Genomic DNA, 18,394 nt, shown 5'->3' on the forward strand with positions numbered 1-18,394 from the left:
GTCATTAAAGAAATTGAGATCCGAAAATGAGAAACAGATTTTTCAGGGTTATGACACATTTCATTTTAAACACAGTGATTACCTGTTTATACATCTTCAAAATCACCACTCGAGTTAACCAAGTTTTGATTAGCTTTGGTTCTGTAGGCCCTTTTAAAATTAAGTTCAATTTTGGTTCTTTATGAATAATATACCAGATTTCTGGACCAATACTTGAGATAGAACTGCTGTTTAGTCATCTATTTAGTGCCTATTATAGCTTAATATTATGTCCTGAAGAGACAAGAATTAAGAAAACACCATCTTGTCCATTAATGAGACAGTTTGAGAGGTTTATTAGTGCTTGTTCATTCAATTCCCTGACCTACCCCCTTCTCATTCCTTTATTAAATACACAGTCTTGAAACAGGAGTAAACTAGTAAGTTTACTACATTGGGTTATCATATGGGTATGGTAAAGTACTCTAGGAATACAAATGAACGAGCAGTTAATTCTGCCTAGGTGTTAAGGTGCCTTTAGGTTGGACCTTGAAATCTGTCTGCAGAGGCATATGAAGTATATGTTTTCTAGGCAGAAGAGGCAGTATAAGCAAAGGCAGGGGGGATTTATAGTGCATAGTTTAGAATTAAGGTGGTTGTTGAGGCAAACATCTAAAAAATGCTAAGGCCCTTAAAATGATAAGCCTAGGGTCCCAGTAAACTTTATGCCAGAAATAATGGTCATTACCCTTACCTTTCCTAGATTTCAAAATTTACATGATTGTCTAGGAATAACTAAGTTAGAATAATGAGTGAAGTAGGAGCCATGGGAGTTAAAAAATAAGAATTTGTCAATTATTCTGTTATGTGTTCATAACATATCTACTGATACATATTTTAAATTTATGTTGTTAAAATCCACCAGGTGTTATGATTTTTCCTAAGCAACTTTGATGTTCTAATGGACTGGAAGTTTCTCACACCTTCCTTCCTTGGTGGGAGTTGGGAAGTAAACTTTAATAGTTCTCCCTTATTTATAGAATGAAAACCAATATCGAAGACCATTCACAATATCAATCCTAGTTTTGCAATTATTACCTTTTTTGAATAGGTAAAGAGAAATTAAGTAATAGTATATTGTAGTATTTAATAACCTAGAAAATATTTCTCTTTCATTCAGAAAGCCAGGTGGTACCACGTTGAACTTTTCAATAAAGGGTAGTGGAGAGATACTGCAGGAGGCAGGGGCTTCTCTTCTTGGCTATCATGTGCTTCCTTTCCTCTTTTATGGCACAGCTACCAGGTGTGCTTTTGAACACCTAGTAGTGCTTACCTCCAACAAGTTTTGATAACACGGTGGCAGGCTTCTAGCTTGCTGGTTCCCTGTAGATCAGCTCTGGCCAAGGGCAACCCAGGGAACTTTTCTACCAACTGGGCTGTAGGCACACTCTACCTAGTGAGGCCTGATTCGTCACCTTGGGAAATGAGAGCCACTTCCAATTTTGTTCTGTTCTTGGGTACTCTCTGTCACTCCTAGTGTATTGTTTCTCTTTTATCCCCTCTTTGTAGCTAATTCTACTATCACTTAAAAGTTCTTTATATTAAAATTATCCTTGTTCAAATTACTGGTATGGTTTCTGTCTCCTGACTAGACCCTGCTTACACAGTATTCACTGTCATATTTCTGCCTTATTTTATGTTTGAAGTTTTTCTTACTAAAAAGTTAAATAAACCAAGCTTTTGACCAATCATGGAATATTTTACATAAAACAAAGGACTTTTCTCCCGTCTACTTCTTGTAAGGAAGAATCCAAGATTTACAACCACAGTCCACGATTATCTTCTGTTTTTTACTAATACATTGAAAAATTTATAGAAATTATCTCTTAAGAATATGCATATTATTTCCCACTGAGTTAACCCAAGTTTTTCAGGAGAATATTTGTAAGTACTTACACAAAACAATGTGATCTTTTCCCTTTTCATAATTTTAATTTACAAATCATCAAACTTTTTTAGAAATAATTTCTACTACAGATTCATAATCAGCATAGTCCTTCAATGACTGTACAAGCTCATCTAGTAGGTACTCTCCTTGCATAAAAGTTTCGAGATCATGCAGAGACTTGTTTATTCTGTGATCTGTGATCCGGTTTTGTTGAAAATTATATGTTCTTATTTTCTCTGATCTTCCTTTAGTTCCAATCTAGTAAGAAAAAAGATATAATTAAAAAACACGGCAACTTAAACCTACAAATTTAACTTATCTGGAAATTAAGTTCTTGATTTATAATATGAAACACAATGCAAGAACCGAGTCTTAAATATTCTAAATCCCCAAATAACACAGAAAATCATATAGAAGAAAGAATATGGGATTTAAAGTCAGACAAATTAGTATCTGAATCCCATCTCTGCCAAGTCAAGGTTCTGTGACTTCAACTCTAAACTTATTATTACACCTACCACAGTGATGATAAATACAAAAAGCCTGGTACATAGTTGATCTGATATTCAAGTGGAAGATAAATATGTATAATTTCTATGAATCTCATCATTTTCAGTGGTAACAAGATAGTGAATTTCTCATAGTGAGGAATTCTTAAAAGGGCTTTATAATTAGAAAATTAAATACCAAACAGGAAGAAAATAAATTCAGTTTGCTTTCCAACTTTCTTGCTTCCATAATTTTCCAAGGATTAAAAATGAATGGGGCTCAGTATATCTTTTATAAGTACTTTTGGTTGAAAGTCTGAGAAAAATGGCCTTGTAAGACTGATAGTAGTAAGATTACTATAAAGTATAACCTTTAGGTAAGCTAGTTGGTTTATTTTCTTATTTTGACAAATATAGTAATACAATTTTGGCATGTATGGATAAAAATTGGGTTATCTAAAAATATTTTTGCCCTTTAGAAGCATTTTTAAAATTCAATTTTACCTGAATCTTTCTAGCATTGTATCTTTTACTTGTTTCTTCTTCTAGGTGCATGCTGTAAAGTTTTGCACGTAACTTTTTCATAGCCATCTGTCTATTTTTCAGTTGAGATCTCTCTTGTTGGCATTCACAGACAATACCTGAATAGTGTTATGAGAATTAGTGAGTTTTAATAGAAAAATCTTCTGTATTTATTAATCAAGGAACACTCCTTTTCTTTCTTATCCTTTTTCTTCTTCCTTAATGAGGGGGAAAATAGGACTCCACTATAAAAGGAAGACTATATAAACTTAACATAACTTTTAAAATGTTTGTCAGGAAACTGAAAATTTGAGATACAGCACAAAGTGTTTCCTTATTGAAGGCATACATATAAAACAATAAGCATAAATCATTGTTCTCCCACTCACAGCTAGCTAGTTTTTAAAGTAATGACTACTTATTATAGAAATTAAGAAGACACAAAGAATGTTAATATACTATCTTTACATAGGACGTGTTCTTAAAGTTTAAAATGAGGATTTTCCCATGTTTAGAAAAACAAAAACACATTAATCCAACACTCCCATTAACCACTACCAATAATGGGAATTATGCCAATATGAGATCTGTCATTTTAAGGTACTTATTTTATTTATCGATAACTGCTTTTTTTTCACATGTAAATCACAGTAATAATACTTGTAAAGCACATTTAGTCTATCTAGTAGATACTGAAGGTTTAAGAAAAATTTAGATATAACCCAACTGACTAATTATGTAGATGCAGAACCCCTAGAGTTTGAAAATAATGGAAGAAGCTCCATGTCCTAATGTTTAGAGCATTTGCTGATAAAGAAGAACCCATAATAATTACTTCACTGTGAAGATTTTTTTCTTTAATAGTAAAAACTAAGTCTAAACTTCAGAAGGCTACCTGTAGGGACTATCATACCTTCTCTTCATAGTCACAAATAATGAAATGCCCTGGATTTAGATCCTGCTCTCTTTTTGGCTTTGCAATTATTCTGCAAAGCAGAATTTCAGCTTAGGATGAGTCTAAATAAATTATTTAATAACAGGATCCTTAATCATATATATTCCTTTGGTCACTGAAGATCTGTTTCAGTAGAATGTTAGTCCTAAATTATTGAGAGATTGATTTTTTCCTTCAAGGTTTGATGCTGAAGAAATAAACGCATACCTGTTGGCAGATGAACTATCCGGACTGCACTATCCGTGGTATTTACATGCTGCCCACCAGCCCCACTGGCTCTCTTAGTATCAATTCTCAAATCTTTAGGATTAATCACCAGATTAATCTATATATAAAAGAAGAAAAGTTTGGATTAAAAATATTACATATACCAACTATTCAAAGGCAAAAACTATCCATTTATAAATATATGTACATGCCACCTTCAGAACTCATCGGATTTAGAAGGTATCATTTTAAGACAGTAGTTGGAAGGATGCCATTTTAAAACTTTTTTTTTTTTTTTTTTGGGTGGGGAAAGAATAGGGGATAAAAATATAATACAAAGCAAAAACAAATCCTTCTTAATACTGAAAAACTCATCTTCCCTGTAAATTACCCTCTTCTCACCACGTAACAGTAGAACATAGCTGAATAGAACTTAGCTACTGTTAGCAATGTAAATATATGGACTAGCAAGTTTTATGGATTATTTCTGCTTTCACAAAGAATTCAGCACAGGAAAAAGCAATAATAGTTGGGAGACTGTGGGAAGGGTTTATTTTGTTTACTCTTAAATAAAGGGGGGCTTAAACATACCTGGAGGAAGAGGTAAAAATGGAAAGAGCAAAGGCTAAGAAGTCAAGGGTACAGATTTAATTCATGCATACACTGGGATCCAATATCAGGATGAATAATGCTGTGCCACGAGAGTCACCATCAAAAGCACCAGATTTAAAAAGCTGTTTTGTGAACCACTCGGTGACATGTCCATAACCTTGGCAGTAGGAATCCTACCTCTCCATAGGCCCACCATGTCCTACGGAGCTTTCTCTTAGGGTTGCTAGAATTAAGTGAGGTGATATGTGAACCTCAGTGTTCCATATTTTCCTTAAAACTCCTTCTCCCATGCCCAAGATGCTTAACCCAAAGTGACTAGTATCCAGATGTGGCTCCTGCCTTCTATTCCTTCACCACTCTTCCCATTAACTATTTTTTCCCTCATCTCAGCTTCACACAACAAATAGATCTAATGAAAGGAACTCTATTAACCCTATTACTGTGAGTCAAACAGCACTGTTTCCAAAGATTAATAAACAGAAACCCCCAATTAAACTTCCATCTCTTCAAATCATTCATTCATACTTGATTCTGAAAAACAAGTCAGTATAATAAAAAGGGAGTTTCTCAGTAGAGGGATGAAAGCAATATAACTTCCCAATTAAGTTATTTTACAAATATAGATTGAGAATTTTCTTTGTGAGAATAAAAGTATACTCATTCTGAATACTGTAACAGTACACTTCCATTTTAATATAATTCGGTTATAAAGTAGGAATTCTGTTGTTACCCCTATTAAAACAAGATTTTTGTTATTAATAGATTGGGAGGGCATAAGTCATTAGGAAGGCAATCTGACTTGGTTTGAAGTAGAATAAAACCTAGTCCTTTTAGCAAGGAAAAAGTTAGTATTGTTTCACCTAAAGGGATGATCTCAATATCTACCTTAAAGTTAGTGGTAGAGAAAAATTAATAGAAAGTGCAAGGTTGGGTTGTTCATAAATCCTTAATTCTTAACCATCTATTGTGAAGTCATACATGTTGGACAGACAGTAAGCTCTGAGTGTTACTCTTGGGGCAAGACACTGTGCTAACCCCAGGATACCATGGAGAGAGGGGATTATATGCCTTACTTCAGTAGGTTGGGGTAATATTGCCACAGTCATGGTGCTAGTATGGATGCGGCCTTGCTTCTCTGTTCTCGGCACTCTTTGTACTCTGTGCACACCTCCTTCAAATTTCATGTGCTTATAGGCTTCTGGACCCCCAATGCTGGCAGATGCATGTCTAAGGCCACCTTGAAAATACAGGGAAAATATAATTCTTTTATTATTCCTGCCATTTATAAATAATTGACCATCACATCTATCATTTTGAAATGTTTAAAACAGTCACAAAAGAATATCATATAAGCTCAGACTGTAAAACATTAAAAAACTTTAGCAAGTCTGCTATCGATGTTTTTAATACTTATTATCTTTAATGCTTCTAGTTATTAAACATAAAGCATTTATACTGCTAATATGTTCATTCAATAACAGATCTAAAAGACTACTTTTAAAAGACCATTAGTCACTGAATGGTTAGTATTCTTGAGTGACTAATAGTTTGCAAGCTGTTTCAAAACTGGCATGTTTGTACTCAAAATTATCAGACAAGTGACTACCATAAAGCTACTTCAGCATCACTGCAAATAAATTCTAAAGCCTACAATGGTCTTCAGAATTTTCCTAGGACAGATATAGATAAATAAATTAAATCTATACTTTACCCAAAAGCAATTAAACAGTTTACTGACCTATTTCACTTGGAAAATATTCCAGGGTCTCAAAATGCCACCTTTTAAATGCAGCGTATTGCTGATACATATCAAATATCTCTGAAGTAAACAACATTGCTTCCTGACCCCCGACTCCTGCAGTTACCTCCAGGATCAAGTCATTTTCATCTGTTTCTTCTGAGGGAACCAAAAGTAAGATAATCTGTAAATACAAAAATGCCATCCCTTTTGTAATTAAGAACTATTTAAAACTTAAAAAAGAAAGATAAATAAAAGTATTTTAAGTATTTAACTTAGTTAAGTTTCCCTAAAATAATTTAATATTGCTGAGAACTGTTCAACCATCTTGCAATTAGAACTGTATAAACTGTATAGCCTGTAAACTTCCAGAAACCATTATTGTTATAACTATATTATAAATACTGTAAGGTTCAGCTAAAACTTATAGGCTTACTTTTATTTCTTTGTAGAGTTCATGTATGTTTTATATCAGTTCCTTATTCAATTAAGAGCCTTCTGTGAATAGGACATTATATTGTATGTAGAATGCAAAAGAGAAGATTTTTGCTCTACTCTCTTGAAATTGAAGGCCTGCTTAGGCAGAAGAACAAAAGCACTCAAATTGTATTTGCATTTTTGTATTAAGCGTCCTTAATATGGAAGAGAAACTGGCAATTTTGGAACTGAAAGGGCCCCTAAGAGATGATCTGTTCTGTTCCAGTCCCCTCATTTTACGTTAAAGGAAACTGAGTTTAACAAAAGCTAAATGACTTCTTAAAGGGCAAAGTGTTAGTAACTGGTAGGCACAAGAACTCAAGTCATAGGACTCCTAAATCAGTCTTCTTTCCACAGCATATACATTAAGTATGAAATAGTATATTTCAAACTTACTGATACGCTAGTTATGGGCCATAGAATAAAGGCTTGGAATATAGGTGAATTCAAAAGAAACACTACCAATATTTATTGGTTCTTTAATATATACCCAGGACTGTGCTTAGCACTTTTCATATTTTAAATTCTTAGGAAGGTACTATTAACAACTCTACTCTACAATGTGCAAACTAAGTTTAGAGAGGCTGAATAATCTAGTTGCCCAATATTATACAACTAGAAAGTGGAAGAGGCAGAATTTGAATCCCAAGTTTATCTAAGAGTTCTGAACTTTCACATTTTATGTTGGTAGGGAGTTATACCTGTTACTATTTCTCCATCACTCAAGCCTTTGCCAATACAACATGATCATTCATATCTGGAACTAACAAATAGCAGACTTTACTTTTGTTTGTTGATTACTAGCCAATAAACAGAAACCATTAACATGTATTGCCTTTTATTTCATGAAAAATTGAGAAAATGGGCATATAGCAAGCTACACAAATTTTTTACCCCATATTGGCACTTTCCCTTTAGAGTAGTTGATGGGAACATTTAATTTTTGGTAAGTTCCACACTTGGCTAGAGAAGAGGTAGAATTTCTAAACTAAGCACACCTTCAAAGCTCCTTCCTTTCCTGAATATATTCTTTCCCATACAGTCTCAGAGAGATAATCACTGTACACCTTTAATCTCTGCTCTACAGATCTATGAAAGAGCAAAGTGTGCTTCTAATTTCATATAGTGATTACTCTTCATAGAACTCATACATTCTCCCACAAATCTCCCTATGTAAAACCAAAGCAATACAGTTCAGTTCTTAAAAATCTGAGAGTCCTTATCTAGTGCCAAAGACATGGAGATAAAGAAATATTCTTGCCTCTGAGGAGCTCCAAAATTGCTCTATGACCTCTTCTACCCACCATCTAGCCACACGCCTGCCCCCATCTCTGTTAAAAAAACAAAAGTGGGGAAATGTAATCCGATAGTTCACTGCCTTTCCAGAAAATGGCATTAATATGACATTTATTTTTCCTTCAGTTCTATAATCCTTTTAGTATTACAAAGCAGGACCACAAGAAGTGTGCTTTTTCTTTGATTTAAAAACCAGTTCATTATTCTAAATAGTGATAAGCTAGTTGCTTTTCAGAGTTCTTATTATTAACACCTTGCATTGGTATGGTAAATTTGTTAAAATTGATGAAAGCACATTTTTATAATAGTACCATTAAGCCATATTCTAACTTAGGGTTCACTGTGTTGAACAGTTCCATGGATTTTTTTTTTTTAAATTTTTATTCCAGTAACATACATACAACCTAGAATTTCCCCCTTTTAACCACATTCAAATATATAATTCAGTACTGTTAATTACATTCACAATGTTGTGCTCCCATCACCATCATCCAGTAACAAAACTTAGCCATCATTCCAAATAGAAACTGGACATTTTAAGCTTTGTCTTATTCTCCACCCCACCCCATCCTCTGGTAACCTATATTCTAGATTCTGACTCTATGAGTTGTTTTATTCTAATTATCTTGTATCAGTGAGATCACACAATATTTGTCCTTTTATGCCTGACATTTCACTCAACATGATGTCTTCAAGATCCATTCATGTTGTCTCATGTATCAGAACACCATTCCTTTTTAGGGCTGAATAATATTCTACTGTGGGTATAAACCACATTTTTTTTGATTATCCAGTTATTGGATGATGGACATTGGGTTGCTTCCATCTTTTAGCAATTATGAATAATGCTGCTATAAACATCAGTGTGGAAATAGCTGTTCACGTCTCAAAATTCAATTCTAGAAGTAGGATTCCCGGGTCATATGGTAATTCTATACTAAACTTTCTGAGGAACTGCCAAACTCTTCTACAGCAGCTACACCAATTTTACATTCCCACCAGTAATGAATGAGTGTTCCTGTTTCTCCACATCCTCTCCAACATTTGTAATTTTCTGTTTTTTTAATAGTCATTCTAGTGGGTATGAAATGGTATCTCATTGTGGTTTTGATTTGCATTTCCTTGATGGTTAATGATACTGAGCATCTTTTCATATGCTTTTTGGCCATTTGTATGTCTTCTCTGGAGAAATGTCTATTCAGGTCCCTTGCCCATTTATAAATGGGGTTGTCTTGTTGCTGAGTTCAAGGATTTCTTTACATATTCTGTATATTAAACCCTTATCAGATATATGGTTTCCAAATATCTTCTCCCATTGTGTAGGTTGTTGTTTTACTTTCATGATAAAGTCTTTTGAGGTGCAAAGGTTTTTAATTTTGATGAGATCCCATTTATCTATTTCTTCTGTTGCTTGTGCTTTGGTTGTAAAGTTGAAGAAACCATTATCTAGCACAAGGTCCTGAGGATGGTTCCCTACATTTTCTTCTAGGGATCTTATAGTTCTGACTCTTAAAGTATCTGATCGATTTTGAGTTGATTTTTGTTTATGATGTGAGGTAAGGTCCAACTTCATTCTTTTGCAAATAGAGACCCGATTTTCCACACCATTTTTTGAAGGATTGTTCTTTTCCATACATTTTATGATCTCAGTATTTTTGAATTTATTGAGACTTGCTTTGTGACCTGATATGGTCTATCTTGGATAATGATCCACATGTCCTCAAGAAGAACGTATATTCTGTTGTGGTTGGGTGAAGTGCTCTCTATCTATCTATCTGTCTATCTATCTATCTACCTATCTGTCTGTCTATCTATGTATCAATCAGTTGTCTATTTCCTCAATCATCTTCTGGCTAGAAGTTCTATCCATTATTGAAAGCAGTATATTAAAGTCTCCTACTATTAATGTAGAACCTTCAATTTCTCCCTTCATATCTGTTAGCTTCCTATATTTTGGGGGTCTGTTGTTAGGTGCATATGTATTTGTAATTGTTACAAATTGTTCAGTTGATCCTGTTATCAGTTTCTAATGACTGTCTTTGTCCCTCATAACAAGTTTTAACTTAAAGACTATTTTATGTGATATTAGTATATTTACCCCAGCTCTTTTTGGTTAATACTTGCATGGTATATATTTTTTCCATCCTTTGACTTTTAATCAACTTACATCTTTAAATTTATGGGGAGTCTCTTATAAATAGTGTATAGTTGAGTCATACTTTTTTTTTTTTTATCCATTCTACCAATAGTGGAGTCATACTTTTTTTTTTATCCATTCCACCAATAGTGGAGTCATACTTTATTTTTTTAGCCATTCTACCAATCTCTGCCCTTTGACTGGCAAGTTTAATCCATTTACATTTAAAATTACTAGTGATAATGCAGGACTTTCTTCTGTCATTTTGCTATTTAGCCTTTGTAAGTCTTATAAATATTTGGTCCTCAATTTTCCCATTAATGCATATTTTCAAATTTATATTGAACCATATATAGTCCCTTCTCATTTCTATCTGGGTATATTTAATATATTTTCCTTGTGATTACCATGGAGTTAAAATTTAACATCCTAAATATATAATAATCTTATGTGATTTGATGCCAATTTGACTTTAGTAGCATACACATACACTGTATACCTCTCTGTCCTCCCACTTCTTTTACTTATTATAAATTATATCTTTGTACATCCTCTGACCAAAACCACAGATTAATCATTACTTTTTATGCAGTTACATTTTAGCACCTGTAGGAATAAGTACTGTTAATACCAAAAAATATAATACAGTATTATTGGCATTAATTTTTACTCACATGGTTACCTTACCCAAAGGTCGTCGTATCTTTATGCAACTTTGAATCACTAACAGTCAAGTTTGAACCACTATCCCTTTAGCATTGCTTGTAGGTGCAATCTAGTGGTGATGAACTCCCTTACCTTTTGTTTATCAGGCAACATCTTAAATCTCTCCTTCATTTTTGAAAGTCTTGCCAGATGAAAATTTTTGGTTGGCAATTGTTTTCTTCCACCACTTTAAATATTTCACCCCAGCCTTCTTTCCTCCATGGTTTCTGTTGAGAAATTGGCACTCAATTAATGGGGACTTCCTTGTACATAATACGTTGCTTTTCTCCTGCAGCTTTCAGAACTGTCTTCTTGCCTTTGCATTCAAAAATCTGACCACTGTGTGACGGAGCATATTTTTCTTCAAGGTTATCTTCTTTGGTGTTTTCTGGGATTCTTGTATGTTCATATTCATGTGTTTTGCTAAGTTTGGGAAGTTCTGTCATTATTTCTTTGAATATTCCTTTGCCCCTTTTTTGTCTTTTTCTGGAACTCCCAAAATGTATATATTGGTATGCTTGATGGTCTGCCAGAGGTCTCTTAGGCTATTTTTGCTTTTTATAATACTTTCTGCTCCTCAGCCTGACTCATTGTAACTGTCTCATCTTAGAGGCTGTGGATTCTTTCTTCTGCCAGCTCTAATCTGCTGTTGAAACCTTCTTGGGAATTTTTCATTTTAGTTATTGTGGTTTTCAACTCCAGGAGTTACATTTGGTCCTTTTAAAAATTTCATATCTTTACTGAGATTCTCATATTATTCATTCATTACTTTCCTGTGTTTTTTCCCGTGTTTTCCTTCATCTCCTTGAGCATACTAAAGATCAGTCTTTTAAAGTCTTTGTCCAGTATGTCCAAAATCTGGTCTTCATTGATATTTTCTGATTTTTATCCTCTTCTTTTGTATACCGTCATTTCCTGTTTCTTTGTCTGTCTTGTCATCTTTTGTTGCATACTGTACAGTTAAATATTTAAAAATGTTAACTCTGGGATTTTTGTTTCTTGACTTTGTAACCAGTTGGTGATATGAGAGATTTTCTTGGAAGTCAGGAGCTAACAATAACAAGTAAACCTAAGCAAAAAACACCTTTACCATTTTTGCAATTTGGTTTTGCTTTGGCTGGTACGCTTAGTAAGAGTTCAGGCTTCCTATTGGTAAGGTCAGCCTAAGACAAATGTGAAATGCAGGGTCTTCCCTGTCTTTTCTGGGCCTGTGTCAACATTTCTTAGGCTTGGGCTTGCTAGTGGCCTTAGGAGTTCTTCTTTACAGAAGTTTGAATGTTTCGTCTGCTTCCCAGGAAACAGAACTTCTCCTTATCTTGGGTATTCCTCTGCAGGTCTTAAAGCAGGTAAGCCTTTGTCCCAGGCCATCAACATCAGTTTTTTCTTACATTGCTTTTTTTTGTCTCAAGCTGCTTTTGCCTGGAGGGCAGATTCGGGGATGGGGAGTGGGAGGATGACAGAGAGTAGTTTCCCAGTCAGTCTTTCCCAGCTGGAAGTAGGCTAGGGACCCACAAAAGGAGCTCTGGCTGGCTCTAAACTTCCCTGGGGGAGGGATAATGGAGGGGTCAGGAAGAGCACCAAGAGTATCTTCCAGGGTTCCCCAAAGCTCCCTTTCTTGATTCTGCCCCTGCTCAGAAAATGCAGCCTTTCAACTGTCCTCTGGAGCTCTGAAGGAGCATACCATCTTTAAGTCTCTTCTGTTGCCTTGCCCAGGGCAGGATGGAACAGTGGCTGCCCTCAGAACTGTGACCCTAGTGATACGAAGTAGCTAATGAAAAGGAGTGATCAGAGGTAGGCCTGTACCCCCTTCCCTACTCCACCCCAGGATCTTGGGTAAGTGGATTTTTGTCGCTCTCTGGCCACTAGTGAGTGGGCTGGCACCAGGGGCTAGACCTCACTGCTGCTTGTGAGAGAGGGGGCTGGGCAAAGGTAACCATTGCAGAGAGAGCTATTTACTGGTAGTTACTGTACTTTACTAGTCTCTTTCTCCTGCTCTTCCCTTGATGCTGTACAGTGTTCTGTTGGCCTCCAGAGTTAACAAAATAATTGATTCAGACAGTTCCTTTCTGCTTAATAGTTGTTCTGGTGGAGGGACTGATTTCCGGAGCTTCCTCCTCTGCCATCTTCCCACAATTCCCCTCGGCTAGTTACTTCTTACATTGTTTTTATAAGTCTCTAATAAAATACAGTAGAATAGCAGAAATGCTTTATTCTTTGCATAAATACCATACCTGATGCTTCAGCTGAGTTATTGCTGTTTGACACAAAGTTATTTCATTTTCTGCAAGGTTCCTTAAGTCTTCATTCTCATCTAAGAAAAAAAAGCAGCAGGCTAAGTTTCCCTTAATTACTGTTAAACTGTCAACAGACTTCAAGATAACAGTTTTATTGTTATTGTTGCTGCAGGGAAAAATAAAATGTCTATTTTGCCTTTTTAATTGCATACCATCAATTAAAAATAGCATTTTATATATTAGCCTTCCATAAGCATGTAGCTTTAAAAAACTTTTCTGGTGATAAAAGAAGCTATGTAAACTTAACGTAAAATATATATGGTTTCTGTACAGAAAAATATAAAACTAATTAAAATATCCTGTAATTCTACTCTAAAATATGTTCATATTAACAAATATGGTTTTAGTTATACTGTCAGTCAGTCTGGATCAGTTTGTATGTTTGTTTAAAGAATCAACCATGCTGCGAACTGGAGATAATACTTATATAAAGTCTGCTCTCAATTCAAGCATAGATAATGACAACAGCACAATCAAGATGAACGAGTACAGGAAATGTAGGAAATATTTTGGCGTTGAGTTTGATATGAAAGAAATTTGGTGAATTGGTAAATGTGTTGAGTTGGGAAAAGGAAAAATGAATTCTAGCACTAGCTCACTTCTTTGGGCACTAGTTCTTAGGAAAACACATGCAACTTCTTCACGTCTCAGTTATCTCAAGAGTAAAATGACAAGTTTGAACTGGATGATCTCAAAGGTGCTTTTCAGTTCTGAAATGCTAAATTCTGTAAGGCTGGGGAGATTGGCACTGCATTCTAAAAATTTAATTTGCATATTACATTTTATTTAACCCAATATATTGAAAATCTTATTTCAACATAAAATTAATATAAAAGCTATTAACTTTTTTTTTTTTTTTTTTACATACCAAGTCTTCAAGATCCAGTGTGTATTTTATACTTATAACACATCTCAATTCAGACTGGTCACATTTCAGGTGCTCAATAGCCATATATGGCTACTGGCTACGGTACTGGATAGTGCAGCTCTAGAAGGTTTAGACCCAGGAGTTATTCAGAGGCGACGGTAATGCACTTTGTTCCACTGGTTATTTTCTCTTCTCATTCTTTTAATTTCTCCTCAGTGGCACTTAATCCGTATATATTCATTGGGTACCTAACATGTACCTGCTTTCCCTTTTCCTTCTACCTACAAATATGTTCAAGTTTTCCCCATCCTAAAAGGGTCCTTCTGTTATACTCTTCAAATTACCCCTTATTGTCACTGCCTCTTTTTTCCCACCCAAACTTCTGGAGATAAAATGTTTATTTATTATTTCTCTTTTGTTAACTCTCATTTACTTCTCAACTTGTGACACTGAATTGTATAATCATATTAATAAAATATTTTTATTAAAATCACCATTGACAAAATTGTCAAATCCAAAATTTATTTCAGTATGTAGTCACTTTATCTTTTCTAGGTCAGGTACTGACTTCTTGAAAATGTCTTTAATTGATTTCTACAGCTTCATTTGTCTGGTTCAAGGTCCCAAAGTTCTGGCTGTTCTTCCTCGATTCTTTACAGCTTCCTCCTTTAGCCTGCTCCTCACATATTACATATGTTTGGGCCTTGTTAGTCTTGCTTCTGTCTCTACAAATTCTCCCTGAGCTATTTTCATCTGTTTCCAAGGCTTAATTTATCATCTGTATGCTGAGAATTCTCATGATTATTCAGGTTCAATTTTTCTCCTGTGCTCTATACCAGTAATTCCAGGTATCTTTATCTGGATGTCCTCTAGTTAACAAGGCAGTTCAACTCATCTTTTCCTTTAATTCAATCTAACTTTTATATTCTCATCTTAGTTAACAGTACCAGCCATCTTCAGAAGTCAGAAGCCTAAGACTTTTCTTGGAATTCTCTCCTTCACTCTTTTCAGGTGGCAAGTTGTCAAATTCTGACTATTTTACCTTAGAATGTTTGCTGAGTCAGACCTATGCCAACCACCACTTCTCACTTGGACTGCTTGAACAGATCTCCACATTGGCCTTTCAGCTACCAGGGTCTCAGTAGTCCAATTCATCATTGACACTTACACCAGTGTTAATTTTACTTCAAAACGATGTTACCCAAAAAAGTAAATGAACAATAGGGGAGATGGGATGTTTTGGGTATTCCTTTTTTACTTTTATCTTTATTATTTTTTTGGAGTAATGAAAATGTTCAAACATTTTGGTGATGAATGCACAACTATATGATGATACTGCGAACAACTGATTGTATACTTTGGATGACTGTAGGGTATGTGACTATATCTCAATAAAATTGCAGGGAAAAAAAAAAAAGCAATGTCACCTCTTTGCTTAAACCTTCTGTTAACTTTTCATTGTCCACAGCGAAAATCCAAATTTTTTGTCATGCAAGATTCTTAACTGTGTTTCATTTTCCACCTTTCTATGACATAATCATCTCCTGTACCTAGTAAATGCTCCCCCTACATTATATTTCCCAATTTGGAACTTCTATCCTTGCCAGCCATCTCTGCCTTCAATTCTGTTCTTTTACAATACCTGGCAACCTCCTGCTTAGCCTTCCAGATCCATTTCAAATGCAAGCCTTTGCTTTCATAACACTCTGCTCTTTATTACAGAGATTAAAACAAAATAAACTTTTCTTCCACTTATATTATTCCTTGACTTTTTAAAACATCTCTCTTCCTCACTAGAGTGTGAGCTCCTAAAAGGTAGTTCTATACTTTGAAAAAAAGCTATTTTTCCAATATATCCTTCCTTTACATTCGAGGCATCTTCCTTTTCTCTTAAATCACTTAATGCAGATTCTCCCACTCCCCAGAATCTCTCTATTTCTGTGATTAAAGAAGAGTACAGTACTTAAGAACATGAAATCTGGAGTCAGTCATATCCACCCTCCAATCCTTACAAGTCACTGAACCCTGAGCTGAGTTATGTCACCTCTCTCTGCCTCAGGTTCCTCTTCGGTCAAGTGAGGCTAATAGTACCTACCTCACAGTTACTGTGAACTGAATGAGTTTACAGATAAGGAATGCTCAGCAAAGCCTGCAGTGTGGTAAGGGATCAATAAAGGTAAACTATAATTATATCCTTTAAGGATGGGGCCTTTATCTTAAACCTCTGCAAGGCCTTCCCAACGAGTTTGTCCTTGCTTTCTCTCTAGGTCATTATTCACATAGTTGTTCTTACTTGTCAGCTGTATTATAATTAATTCTTTCTCCCCCCAACAGACTGTGACCCTTTCTAGAGCCTATGTCCTCAGAATGTGGTCCATGTAGAAGCATCTAGGCATCCCCTGGAAGCCTGCAGAAATGCAAAACTCGGGCCCTATCCCTGATTCGTATGCACACGAATCACCTGGGAAGCTTGTAATAAATGCATATACCTAGGTCTCAGATTCTGAGTCATAAATCTGGTTTGAAAAGTCATCTTTCCTGATAGTGTTGCAGGGGGTCCCCTTACCACACTGTGATAAACAGTGCACCGACACACGTGACTGGGATAGTACTTTGTCCTGGAAAAGAGTACACAGCCAAAAAACGTCAACTTGCTAAGACCTATAGAAGGGGGCGGAGCACTGTGCCAAGGGAGCACAAGGGCATAAAGGGGAGTGGATGCGCTCAACGCACACGCTGCTGGCTTGACCGCTGACCCTAAACCAAAAGGCTGCAACTGAGTTAAGAGTTTGAAACTTGGATGGCGTGTAGCCGCCTGGCCTGCTGCTTAGTGGAACAGCAAAAGAGTAAGGCGTTTGCTTTGAACCTTTCTCCCTGAGCGTGGCCCTACCGTGCAGCAAGCGCTCTGTCTCCCGCAGTTCCTGCTCCTTCTCGCCCAGCAGTTTGGCCGCCGCTACCAGCTCGGGCCCCCTGACCCGCAGCAGGGCTTCAGACCCTGCTTGGCGCTCCAAGAAACTCCGCAGGGGCCCTCCACGGGCAAACAGCCCCTCCAGCGGCGGACCTCCGTAGCTGACGGAACGGAGGGCCGGGCCTGGGGCCCCGCCGGCCCACAGACGCCGGGCAGCACGCCACAAGAGCCTGGGCCGCATCGCCAGGACCAGCCTCAGAACCTGCTGCAGCCGGAAGATCCCGACGCCTCAAGTCTCGCGTTGCGGCGCCAACTGAGCGAGCCTCCCGGAAGCCTCTGCTGGGCCTTTCCGGCTGAGCACGAGTTTTTTGGGTTCTCCGCCGAGGCCGGAAACCGAGAAGGCGGAACGGAAAGCTCGGGGCATCCTGGGAGAGGTCGGCACATAGTCTCGGCGTTCCTTCAGGGATGGTGTTTGCTAACCCTGGCTGCGCGGATTTACTGCTCAGGCCTAGAGTATGGCTTCAGGCCCGCCGCGGAGAGTAGTCTAGATAGATTTCGTCGCGGGGGCTGAGGCAACACCTCCTCCAGGGCCAGCCTCGCTTTTCGTCTCCCAGAGCCGAAGGTGGGAAGCCATTGGTGGAGGTGGAGATGGGGTGTGTGTGTTTTCTCCTTGTTTCCATTTTTTCCTGCTGAGGCTTCTCTTTTCAAAGGTGGGTCATGCTCCTTTTATTGAGGATGTGACAGTAAGTGTAACGACGGAGAGATTTTGCAAAATCGACTTCACTGTTCTGTACCTGCCGCGTAATTTAACTTGCTCAGATGATTTACTACCTCTCCGAGTCCCCTGCCCATCCGTCTTTACATACTAGTTATCGTCAGCACCTTTTGAAAAGAGATTGAGTGATTCCATGTTCCAGCAAACTACAGCGTAGCAAATACTTTTCCCGTAGCCCAACACCCAGCCCTCCCCCAAAAGCTGCAGATAGGTGCCAGGATTACTGAAGTTTGTTGGTATAGTGCTTTGCCGAGGAAAGGATATGAGGGAATAAACGCAACACAAGGCATGACTGGGGGATGCAAGGGTTTTACACCCAGTCTGGAAACTCCCGCTCCCTAAATTTGGTGAGTGTTGAGACAGTTGAGAGAGCTAACATACTGAAAGAACTTGCAATTTTTTTTTTTTTTTTAAGTCAAATGGTAAAAAATGAGAGCCCTTGACAAGGTTGAAACACCGGTAAGTATCTAATCAAAACTATTCAG

The 18,394-nt window shown here is 36.8% G+C and overlaps 1 protein-coding gene across 3 annotated transcripts; it reads right to left on the bottom strand.

Annotated features, from left to right (window-relative positions):
• Positions 1 to 1,956: 1,956 nt before the first annotated feature.
• Positions 1,957 to 17,450, bottom strand: MTRF1L (mitochondrial translational release factor 1 like). Of its 3 annotated transcripts, none has more exons than XM_037819799.1 (7): positions 17,117 to 17,450; positions 13,296 to 13,375; positions 6,450 to 6,633; positions 5,785 to 5,948; positions 4,100 to 4,217; positions 2,920 to 3,056; positions 1,957 to 2,185 (listed from the first exon to the last, which is right to left on the bottom strand). In XM_037819799.1, the coding sequence occupies exons 1-7, from the start codon at positions 17,373 to 17,375 to the stop codon at positions 1,985 to 1,987; spliced, it is 1,143 nt and encodes a 380-aa protein (XP_037675727.1). In that variant the 5' UTR covers positions 17,376 to 17,450; the 3' UTR covers positions 1,957 to 1,984. The 3 variants fall into 3 exon arrangements, with proteins under 3 accessions (XP_037675727.1, XP_037675735.1, XP_037675744.1); XM_037819807.1 differs by lacking the exon at positions 17,117 to 17,450 and adding an exon at positions 8,188 to 8,257 and having other exon boundaries at positions 6,450 to 6,608; positions 13,296 to 13,357; XM_037819816.1 differs by lacking the exon at positions 17,117 to 17,450 and having other exon boundaries at positions 6,450 to 6,608; positions 13,296 to 13,367.
• Positions 17,451 to 18,394: the final 944 nt, after the last annotated feature.

The sequence above is a fragment of the Choloepus didactylus genome, chromosome 2 (assembly GCF_015220235.1).
Source record: "Choloepus didactylus isolate mChoDid1 chromosome 2, mChoDid1.pri, whole genome shotgun sequence".
NCBI classification, from domain to species: Eukaryota; Metazoa; Chordata; class Mammalia; order Pilosa; family Megalonychidae; genus Choloepus; species Choloepus didactylus.